General features: G+C 37.1%; 1 protein-coding gene across 7 annotated transcripts in view; it reads right to left on the bottom strand.

Annotated features, from left to right (window-relative positions):
- Nucleotides 1-12,204, bottom strand: part of FOXJ3 (forkhead box J3) — a 158,395-nt gene that overhangs the window by 45,632 nt on the left and 100,559 nt on the right. For all 7 annotated transcript variants that reach the window (XM_054492501.2, XM_054492486.2, XM_054492516.2 and 4 more), the window contains one exon: nucleotides 5,984-6,067. In XM_054492501.2, the coding sequence (XP_054348476.1) occupies nucleotides 5,984-6,067 (84 nt within the window). The remainder of the gene's footprint in view (nucleotides 1-5,983; nucleotides 6,068-12,204) is intronic.

Genomic DNA, 12,204 nt, shown 5'->3' with positions numbered 1-12,204 from the left:
TCTCTCTAAATTCCCTCCCCTCAATCAGAACATAACTTCATGAGGACAGGATGTAGGTTTTGTGTTTTGTTCATTGCTGTTTCCTCAGGATCTAGAACAATACCTTTTCATGATAGACACTTAACCCTCATTTATAGAGATGTACCCTGAATGGTATTCTCTCTACTTTGCTCTGCTTATCTCCACCTGAAAGCTAAGCCACATAACCTATGCAGCCTTCTCAGACAGTACTAGTAAGAAATAATCTCTCCTTCCTCTGCACACAATAGTTTATCTTTCTTAAAATACCTTCTATACTTTACCCTTGTCCTAAAATTATGTGTCTTACGTCTTATTCTTCTTGGTATGCACCACAGTACCCTAGTACAATGCCTGGCACACAGTATTTACAGAATAAAGATCTGTCAAACTGATAAAATGACACTACATATAATTACAGGTATATACAGCATTCAGAAAGCACGCTAGTTTTCCAAAGAACCTCATTCATGTATATATCCCCAGCTCAGGCCATTACTATTGCAACACCATCTGTATCTACTCAGCATCTTCCTCTTGCAATGGGTTATTTTGTGAAGAGTATGTACCTTAACTGTTTTGATTCACTTCTCAACCCTATGGGCTATCAAATCAAAGTAAAAGTCCTGATCTCATAACTTTAGTTTATCTAACCAAATCTGTCTACTCCTTATCTAAATATCCACACTCCAGCCTGAGTTCTTCACAATAATTTAAAGGGTCTTCAATTATGCCCACCTGTACTTCTTACCTACTAGTCAATCATGCATGCTGTGTCTCCAAGTGGAACATCCTTTAGCATTTTCTACGCAAAAACAGCTCCACTTTCACACCAAAATTATTAGTCTCAAAGTCTCATTCCTCTTCCTTAGAGGCCTTCCCAGACAGCATTATGTATTTTGAGTCACTTCAGTTGGTCTCCCAAATTCATTACTTAATGTTTGCTCTGTCATTTATAATCACATTTATGTTACTTAATTATATATGTTTGAATTAATGTAGGGAATTCTGCTTTAAATCAAGGATGATGAGCTTACAACAGAATATGCATCTGTAAAAAGAATTTTGATTCAGTGTTGTAGTCTTCAGCATAACAAATACCAGTAGAAGAATAATGTAATTGTAGACAGCACAGACTGTGAAGGCAATACTATCTGAGTTCAAATTCTGGCTTTGGTATTTTTTAGTACCTTGGATAACTCACTTAACATCCATGTTCATCAGCTTCATCAGAGTTATTTTAAAAATTACATGAGTTAATACACATAAAATCGTTTAAAAAGAATTTGACACATAAATTCAGCATAATCTTCTATTGTTTTGAGTTTTAGCCTCTTACTTATAGCTGAGAACACTGAAGTGCAAAAAATTTAACAACTTGCCAAAAGTCACAAGAACTAGTCAGTTGTGAAGGCAGAAAAGAAACATGAGATTCCTACTAGAGTCTGTCCATTTTATTCAGTATCTTTTCAATAAACTGAAATTTTATTCAATCTGTTTAAGGTCTTCAGGACCATTATATGATTAAAAACTGATAAGATGAAATAAATTTTTAAAAGGAAAAGGAGATTTATAAACTAACTCATGGATTAAGAAAAGAAGAAATATAATAATAATAGAACAGAGAGCACACACAGGCTTATGCTCATGTAAAATGGAGGGGACAGGTAAGTATTCCAGAGAACTGGGTTAAGCATATTAGGATGGAGCCAGCCTGGCCAACATGGTGAAACCCCATCTCTACTAAAAATACAAAAATTAGTTGGGTGTGGTGGTGAACTCCCGTAATCCCAGCTACTCGAAGGGGCTGAGGCAGGAGAATCACTTGAACCCAGGAGGCAGAGGTTGCAGCGAGCCAAGATTGCACCACTGCACTCCAGCCTGGGTGTCTTTTGAGACTCTGTCTCAAAAGAAAAAATAAATAAATAAAAACAAGAAAGAAAAAATAATATTAGGATAGAGGTAACTGTCAAGCTTTATCTTCCATTTAAGACATAAAGATGCTCTTGCTTGCATTTTTTAAAATCACTTCTCTTTAGAAGTTTAGAAAGTCTTTTTTCAGCTGGGCCCAGTGGCTCACACCTATAATGCTAGCACTTTGGGAGGCTGAAGTGGGTGGACTACTTGAGCCCAGGAGTTTGAGACCAGCCTGGGCAATATAGCAAGACCCCATCTCTACAAAAAATTTTAAAATTAGCTGGGTGTGGTAGTAGTCCCAGCTACTCAGGAGGCTGAGGCAGGAGGATCAACCTGGGCCCAGGAGGTAGAGGCTGCAGTGAGCCAGCAGCACCACTGCACTCTAGCCTGGGTGACAGAGTGAAATCCAGTCTCCCCCGCCCCCCCCAAAAAAGGAAAGAAAGCCTTCTCTGTTCCATCAAAAGCTCATCACTTCAAAATTAAAAATGTGTGAAATAATTTTTATTTTTTCACGCAGAATTTCAATGTTTACATATGGACAAAGGAATCACAAATTTCAGAAATTTAATAAGGAACTTAGAGGGGTATCAATTTATTTACCATCTACATTTAACTTTTATCCTTTAAATGTCTGAAGGTCACGTTCAGGACCATCACTATTTGCCCTAGGCATTTTCTTAGATAAAACCCAATGGTTACTTAAAATATAAACTCTGTCCTAACAAAAATACTATATATTATATAACCTCTCATTTCCCACTCTAAAAAAAAACTCTAAAGGAAAAATACAGGTAATTCAGTTTATCAGAGCAGGAAATTATGTTTCATAAGAACACTATATTTTAGTATATTTGTTAAATAATATCTGTCCCCCTAATTATATGCCCTTTGCTTATAGCTAATCTCTTTGTATGCTCCTACAGGGGCAACCAATATCCAGCTTAGGCCAAAATGAATATCAGTATTAGTAATCGAAAGGCCCTGGTATGGTTATGAATATTTTGTGAAAATATACCACAAAAGTAAATTTCTGAATATTTTACATTTTAAACTTAAAGGGATGATCAAAAAGCAGTAGAAAATGAATACAGAAAATATATGTCCAAAATGTACATTCAATAACACATGCCTTTTGTAACCTGAATCCTGTATTTCTTTAGGCCTCCACTATAAAACTGCCAATACAGTCTCAGAAAAAAAAGGAAGACTCTCAAAAATAGGGAGGGATTGCTTTAATAAAACAAGGTAACAAGAATAAAAGGCAAGCTTAATATCCAAAAGACACACACAGTTGTTAACCCAATTCCAACTTCCAAAAATAACTGAAATTCCATGAACTTCAAAAGAAAAAAGCAAACAGAGAAGAACACAATTCTTCAGCTCTTCAGTCTTTTCCAAATTGTTTAACAATGCTATGTGTTTTTAAAAATGTGGATTTTTCTCCCCTTCCTTCAAATTCTGGCAACAGATGCTAAATGTTTTATACTCCACATATTCATATAATGTCCATGCATTAAGCCTACTTTAAAAGGCAAAGGCTAGGTATAAGCTGAGAGGAGTGCTTAAAAAAAAAAAAAAGGCAAAGGCAGGAGAGCAGAAACTGATGTTCATTCCTTCTCAAATAATAACATACTGAGCTTATCAACATCTCTTATAAAATTGTCTAGCTCTGGCCGGGCGCAGTGGGTCATGCCTGTAGTACCAGCACTTTGAGAGGCCAAGGTGGGTGGATCACCTGAGGTCAGAAGTTCGAAACCAGCCTGGCCAACATGGCAAAATCCTGTCTCTACTAAAAATATAAAAATTAGCCGGGCACAGTGGGTGCCTGTAATCCCAGCTACTTGGGAGGCTGAGTCAGGAGAATGGCTTGAACACAGGAGGTGGGGGTTGCAGTGAGCTGAGATCATGCCATTGCACTCTAGCCTGGTTGACAGAGCAAGACTCCATCTCAAAAAAAAAAAAAATTTGTCTAGCTCTGTTACCAGAAGACCATGTCACCAATACTAAACTTTAACTTTTTTTTTTTTTCTTTTTTCTTTTATTGTAATTATTATTATTATTATTATTATTATACTTTAGGTTTTATGGTACATGTGCCCAATGTGCAGGTAAGTTACATATGTATACATGTGCCATGCTGGTGCACTGCACCCACCAACTCGTCATCTAGCATTAGGTATATCTCCCAATGTTATCCCTCCCCCCTCCCCCCAACCCACAACAGTCCCTGAAGTGTGATGTTCCCCTTCCTGTGTCCATGTGTTCTCATTGTTCAATTCCCACCTATGAGTGAGAATATGCGGTGTTTGGTTTTTTGTTCTTGTGATAGTTTACTGAGAATGATGATTTCCAATTTCATCCATGTCCCTACAAAGGACATGAACTCATCATTTCTTATGGCTGCATAGTATTCCATGGTGTAGATGTGCCACATTTTCTTAATCCAGTCTATCATTGTTGGACATTTGGGTTGGTTCCAAGTCTTTGCTATTGTGAATAATGCGGCAATAAACATACGTGTGCATGTGTCTTTATAGCAGCATGATTTATAGTCCTTTGGGTATATACCCAGTAATGGGATGGCTGGGTCGAATGGAATTTCTAGTTCTAGATCCCTGAGGAATCGCCACACTGACTTCCACAAGGGTTGAACTAGTTTACAGTCCCACCAACAGTGTAAAAGTGTTCCTATTTCTCCACATCCTCTCCAGCACCTGTTGTTTCCTGACTTTTTAATGATCGCCATTCTAACTGGTGTGAGATGGTATCTCATTGTGGTTTTGATTTGCATTTCTCTGATGGCCAGTGATGGTGAGCATTTTTTCATGTGTCTTTAAACTCTGGTTTGTGTAAAGTCAAAAGTTGTTCTGGCCTAAGAATTCATTTTATATATCTTGATAACTGGCGTACTGAATTCCCTCTGCTGAATCCAATAAATCTTCCTTACTAAATCTCATTGCTGTTATACCTCATGAACTCATGTGATCCCAACCTAATCCCAGTTTGAGATCTTTATCTTTGAGGCTCAAAAGTTTTAACCCTTTACCAGGAATGGGCATAGAACAAATTTATTTGACCAAGCATTTACTTTGTTTCTTCCATCTTATCCTATTCTCTTTGCCCTGATTCATGCTGCAAACATTTACTAGTATCTATTATAAGCTGTGAAAAACAGTAACACTGGAGATACAAATGTAAGGTATTTTCTCTGCCCTTAAGGGGCACATATTCCAGTAGAGGAGATAAATATAAAAACAAATAATTTCTACAAAGTGTGAGAAATTCCATAAAAGAGTTTTATAAAAATTCTACAAGAACACAAATGGAAGAGAGTAAGGGAAGCTTCACAAAGCAGTTAACATTTGAAATGGGTCTTGAAGAACAGTAAGGTAGGATGGATATGTGTTTGTATGTTTTAGTTGAGATGCTGGAAATGTAGAAAGGATAAGGAAAGCTGACGGCAGTCAAAGTGCTGACTAAAAATATGTTAAAATAGACAACTTAGGACATTAACTACAGTTCCTTTTTACTTTCACTCTTGCAAATTAATTTTAACCATTAATTCACAAGTAAGAATTATCTTACAAGCAATACACACACACACACAACTTAGAAATGTGTGTACAAAGTGACTATTAAATGGACAGAACCAGGAAAAGGTATTTTGAGGACAATGGGGAAAATTCAATGCAACCAAACTGATCCTCTATAATAGAAGGGAATAGTTGTGTTACATAAAACTATTCCTAAATGTTGTAGATGTAGAGAAAAGAATACCAAATTAAAACTCAAGAGAGCTGGATTCAAGTCTCAAACAACACCTGCGCCCTAACTATGACAAAACCTTTTACTTAATTCCTAAACTGTCCCTCAGAGTTAAGATCAAATAAAATGAGTCTGAAAAGTGTTCTGAAAAATGTAAAATGCTACACAAATAAAATCTTACCGTCATTATAGTTACATGTGCTAGACTGGAAAAGAACTTTCAAAATCTGTATTTCAGACATATTCAATGCATTATACTAAATTTATGACAAAGAGCCTTTACCCGTTCTACAGATCGTGCTCTCTTCTTTGGCCGAGTAGGCAGCGCATCTTCCTTCGGATTGGTGTCTATTGCCCAGTAGGACCCCTAGAGGTAAAGAAATTATATTAATAGTATATTACAGCAACCCTATGATATTAAAATGGATTTTTATAATCCTTTGCAACAAAAGCAAACAATTCTGCAAATACAATGGAAAAATAGCATAAGAAACACTTGTTTTGAACTGAGAAAAAGATTATATAAGAAAATATATCCACTTATAATTACATTATTAAAAGAAAACTTTCATAAACTGAAGAATCCAAATCCAAGAACTTCTGCCACACCAAAATTTAGAAAGAAAATGATCAACAAAACACATTTTTTATAGTAATTCTCAATTGAACAGATGTTAATTATATGACATTAAAAGAATTTAATGTATAAAGATACTGTAGCTTCTATATCCCAGGACCTCACAAATCTACATGGTTAGTGAAACATTTTTAAAGACAAACTGCTTGAACACATTCTATATAGTAAGTGTTCCTGAGAAGCAATGATATGTACATAAATTTTTTACTGCTTACTCTGTCGTGACTTAACTATTCTCTCTTACTTTTTGATACAAGTTATCACAGCATTCATTTGAAATATGTATGGAGCACCTACTGTGTTCCAGGCACTCAGAAACTGTGACTCTCCAAAAAAAAAAAAAAAAAAAAAAAAAAAAAAAAAAACTTTGGAAAAGCATAGATCCATAGATAATATAACTTTGCAAATATTATACAAACAAGAAGAGCAAAACACAGAAAGATAAAGTGGCTTTCCCATTCAAAGTTGTGAGAACCAGGAACAACGACAAACAGAAACAAAGTCTGGATTTTTAGCTCTTTTTCCCTCAATTATCCTGCCTCTATACACACACACGGAGGAGGAAAGCATGAAAGAGGGGAGTTCAAGAAAGGGAAAGAGGGAAGGGAGGAAGATATGCATTTCAGAAACAGAAACACAATGTATATCCTAGTTTTACAATTAATCCCAGTGATCACATCCAAATTTAGTCTTCACCTCTACTATCTCATTAATCTTCCTAGGCTGTTTTCTAAGGCAACATTTGACAATGAGGGGAAATACAACCCTCACCTATCAATCCTCACACTTTATGCCCAACACGAATCATCTCCTTATACTTTCTTGAACATACCATGTTGTTTATCTGTTCCTGTCCTACACGCTGACCTCACTACTTGTAATACCCACCATACCAATGACAAACTCATATTCCACCTTCAAATTTTACCTCAGATTATCCAAAGGAATCCTTTTCTGACCGTCCTGCCATACCCAAGAATTCATCACTCTCTCCCTCTGCAAGATCTCTATACTTTTTACACATTTAGACCACTGTTTGCAAATTAACATTCAATTCTGTTTACAGGTCTGTATCACCTTCTAGGCTATAAATTCCTTATGGGTAGGGACTATTTTACTCGTTTCTATATCCACAGTGCCAGGCACAATGTCAGACACAAAGCAAGTACTCAATTAACATCTGTTGAAATGAGAAGGGAAAAAAAGCTGTTTAACCAACTGCACCAAGAATATCAGTGTACAGGGTATTACTATGTACATGTCAGTGTACACTGTTGGGGTACAAGGTAGGTATGTACGTCTCAGATCCTGGCCTATGCAGGTACCTGAGCTTAATGCTCATTTCATCACCCAGCCACTGCTGGGGTATTTCTATGTCATCTTTTCAAAACAGTCACTACATTTCAGCTAAGGAGTCTACCAGATGTGGTAAGAATCTGCTAGGTAGGACCTACGAACTTGCCAAGAACCCTATAAAATGTAGATGCTACAAAAAGCACTAAAAATAGGAAAACAATGATTTTGGGAATAGGTTTGGCTAGCAAGTTTCAGAATAAACGCAAGGGGGAAAAATTTTATACTGAGTTCCTATAAAAATTAAAAATAAAGTAGGAGAGAAAATACCAAAACTCATTGGACAATAGTTTAAAAACCACTTTTCATAGAAATGATAAATTCCAGCGTTTAGTTTTGTTTTGGATGGGTGTGTATATGTGTATTAATCTGGGGAAACCACTCAATGTCCAAACTTGACCCTGATTTGTTAGTAAACATTTCCATAAAATTACAAAAACAAATAGATATCTCTTCTTCCACACAAAATACGAATGGTTGTGGCTTGTCACAAATAAATCAACAAAAGGGAAAAAATTTCCCCATAGCCTACCTATCCACTAGGTATTCATAAAATCCTGAACGCCTAAATGCAAATTCTAATAATTAAAAAGATTCACAAAAGTAATTGTGAAATCTTCCACCAAATAGTTCAGGCTAACACAGTATTTGAGTTTGATCTCTGAAATCACAGGTTTGAATAAAGAGACCTTAAAATTCCTCTTCACATATCAAAACCATAGTAAGATAACACTTTATACCCACTAGCATGTCTATGATCAAAAAAACAGAAAATAGCAAGTACAGGCCAAGTATCCCTTATCCAAAATGCTTGAAATCAGAAGTCTTTTGGATTTCAGATTTTTTCAGATTTTGGAATACCTGCATATACCTAATGAGATATCTTGGGGATGGGACCCAAGTCTAAAGCTCAAAATTGATTTATGTTTCATATAAATGTTTATATACATAGTTTGAAGGTAATTTTTTGTAATAATTTTAATAATTTTGTGCATGAAAACAAAATGTTGACTGTAATCCATCATATGAGGTCAGGCATGGAATTTTCCACTAGTGGCATCATGTTGGTGCTCAACAAGTTTTGGATTTTATAGCATTTGTATTTCAAATTTTCAGATTAAGGATGCTCAACCTGTATTGGCAAGCACGTAGAGAAACTGAAACTCTTATGCACTGCTTATAGTAATGTGTTAACAGTGTAAACACTGTAGAAAATATGGCAATTCCTAAAAAAATTAAACGGAATTACCAAATCATCCAGCAATTCCACTTTTGGATATATATCCAAAAGATACAAAAGCAGGAACTCAAGTATTTTAACACCCATGTTCACAGTTATATTACTCACAACAGCCAAAAGGTAAAGCAGACCAAGTGTCCATTGAAGGATAAATGGATAAACAAATAGGCCACACACATACAATGGAGTATTATTCAGCCTTAAAAAGGAGAGAGATTCTGGCGGGGCATGGTGGCTCATGCCTGCAATCCCAACACTTTGGGAGGCCAAGGCACGCAGATCACAAAAGGTCAGGAGATCCAGACCATCCTGGCTAACACAGTGCAACCCTGTTTCTACTTTAAAAAAAAAAAAATACAAAAAATTAGCCGGGCATGGTGGCAGGTGCCTGTAGTCCCAGCTACTGGGGAGGCTGATGCAGGAGAATGGCGTGAACCCAGAAGGCGGAGCTTGCAGTGAGCTGAGATCACGCCACTGCACTCCAGCCTGGGTGACAGAGCGAGACTCCATCTCCAAAAAAGAAACCAAACAAAAACAAAAAAAGAGGGAAACTCTGACACATAAGCCAGTCACAGAAGGACAAATATTGTATGATTCCACTTAGAAGTACTAAAATTCTTAAAGACAAAGAGTAGAATGATGCTTGGTAAGGGTTAAGGGAAGGGAATATAGGTACTTATTGTTTAATGAGTGAAGAATTTAAGTGTGGGAAGATGAAAACGTTCTCGAGATGGATGGTAGTGATAACTGCACAAGAATGTGAATGAACTTAATATTACTGAACTGTACACTTAAAATGATTCAAATGGTAAGAATTATGTTATGTATATTTTACCACCAAAAAAGTACCTCTCAGCCGTTTCTATTTTTATTTTTTTTAAACACAGTGGCACGATCATGGCGTAATGCAGCCTTGACCTCCAAAGCTGAAGTGATCCCGAGCCTCACAAGTAGCTGAGACCACAGGTCCACACCCCACCCCCACGCCTGTTTTTGTTTTATACTTTAAGTTTTAGGGCACATGTGCACAATGTGCAGGTTAGTTACATATGTATACATGTGCCACGCTGGTGTGATGCACCCATTAACTCGTCATTTAACATTAGGTACATCTCCTAATGCTATCCCTCCCCCCTCCCCCCACCCCACAACAGGCCCCAGTGTGTGATGCTCCCCTTCCTGTGTCCATGTGATCTCACTGTTCAATTCCCACCTATGAGTGAGAACATGCGGTGTTTGGTTTTTCGTCCTTGCGATAGTTTGCTGAGAATGATGGTTTCCAGTCTCATCTATGTCCCTAAAAAGGACATTAACTCATCATTTTTTATGGCTGCATAGTATTCCATGGTGTATATGTGCCACATTTTCTTATCCAGTCTATCATTGTTGGACATCTGGGTTGGTTCCAAGTCTTTGCTATTGTGAATACTGCCGCAATAAACATACGTGTGCATGTGTCTTTATAGCAGTATGATTTACAATCCTTTGCGTATATACCCAGTAATGGGATGGCTGGGTCAAATGCTATTTCTAGTTCTAGATCCCTGAGGAATCACCACACTGACTTCCACAATGGTTGAACTAGTTTACAGTCCCACCAATAGTGTAAAAGTGTTCCTATCTTTCCACATCCTCTCCAGCACCTGTTGTTTCCTGACTTTTTAATGATCGCCATTCTAACTGGTGTGAGATGGTATCTCATTGTGGTTTTGATTTGCATTTCTCTGATGGCCAGTGATGATGAGCATTTTTTCATGTGCCTTTTGGCTGCATAAATGTCTTCTTTTGAGAAGTGTCTGTTCATATCCTTCGCCCACTTGTTGATGGGGTTGTTTTTTTCTTGTAAATTTGTTTGAGTTCTTTGTAGATTCTGGATATTAGCCCTTTGTCAGATGAGTAGATTGTAAAAATTTTCTCCCATTCTGTAGGTTGCCTGTTCACTCTGATGGGAGTTTCTTTTGCTGTGCAGAAGCTCTTTAGTTTAATTAGATCTCATTTGTCAATTTTGGCTTTTGTTGCCATTGCTTTTGGTGTTTTAGACATGAAGTCCTTGCCCATGCCTATGTCCTGAATAGTATTGCCTAGGTTTTCTTCTAGGGCTTTTATGGTTTTAGTTCTAACATTTAAGTCTTTAATCCATCTTGAATTAATTTTTGTATAAGGTGTAAGGAATGGATTCAGTTTCAACTTTCTACATATGGCTAGCCAGTTTTCCCAGCACCATTTATTAAATAGGGAATCCTTTCCCCATTTCTTGTTTTTGTCAGGTTTGTCAAAGATCAGATGGTTGTAGATATGCGGCGTTATTTCTGAGGGCTCTGTTCTGTTCCATTGGTCTATATCTCTGTTTTGGTACCAGTACCATGCTGTTTTGGTTACTGTAGCCTTGTAGTATAGTCTGAAGTCAGGTAGCGTGATGCCTCCAGCTTTGTTCTTTTGGCTTAGGATTGATTTGGCGATGCGGGCTCTTTTTTGGTTCCATATGAACTTTAAAGTAGTTTTTTCCAATTCTATGAAGAAAGTCATTGGTAGCTTGATAGGGATGGCACTGAATCTATAAATTACCTTGGGCAGTATGGCCATTTTCACGATATTGATTCTTCCTACCCATGAGCATGGAATGTTCTTCCATTTGTTTGTAAACTCTTTTATTTCATTGAGCAGTGGTTTGTAGTTCTCCTTGAAGAGGTCCTTCACGCCCCTTGTAAGTTGGATTCCTAGGTATTTTATTCTCTTTGAAGCAATTGTGAATGGGAGTTCACTCATGATTTGGCTCTCTGTTTGTCTGTTATTGGTGTATAAGAATGCTTGTGATTTTTGCACATTGATTTTGTATCCTGAGACTTTGCTGAAGTTGCTTATCAGCTTAAGGAGATTTTGGGCTGAGACGATGGGATTTTCTAGATATACAATCATGTCATCTGCAAACAGGGACAATTTGACTTGCTCTTTTCCTAATTGAATACCCTTTATTTCCTTCTCCTGCCTGATTGCCCTGGCCAGAACTTCCAACACTATGTTGAATAGGAGTGGTGAGAGAGGGCATCCCTGTCTTGTGCCAGTTTTCAAAGGGAATGCTTCCAGTTTTTGCCCATTCAGTATGATATTGGCTGTGGGTTTGTCATAGATAGCTCTTATTATTTTGAGATACGTCCCATCAATACCTAATTTATTGAGAGTTTTTAGTATGAACAGTTGTTGAATTTTGTCACAGGCCTTTTCTGCATCTGACGTAGATTTGGTCTTTTCACATAGTCCCATATTTCTTGGAGAC

Source organism: Pongo pygmaeus, chromosome 1, assembly GCF_028885625.2.
Source record: "Pongo pygmaeus isolate AG05252 chromosome 1, NHGRI_mPonPyg2-v2.0_pri, whole genome shotgun sequence".
NCBI classification, from domain to species: domain Eukaryota; kingdom Metazoa; phylum Chordata; class Mammalia; order Primates; family Hominidae; genus Pongo; species Pongo pygmaeus.
This window is presented reverse-complemented; position numbering and strand designations above follow the sequence as displayed.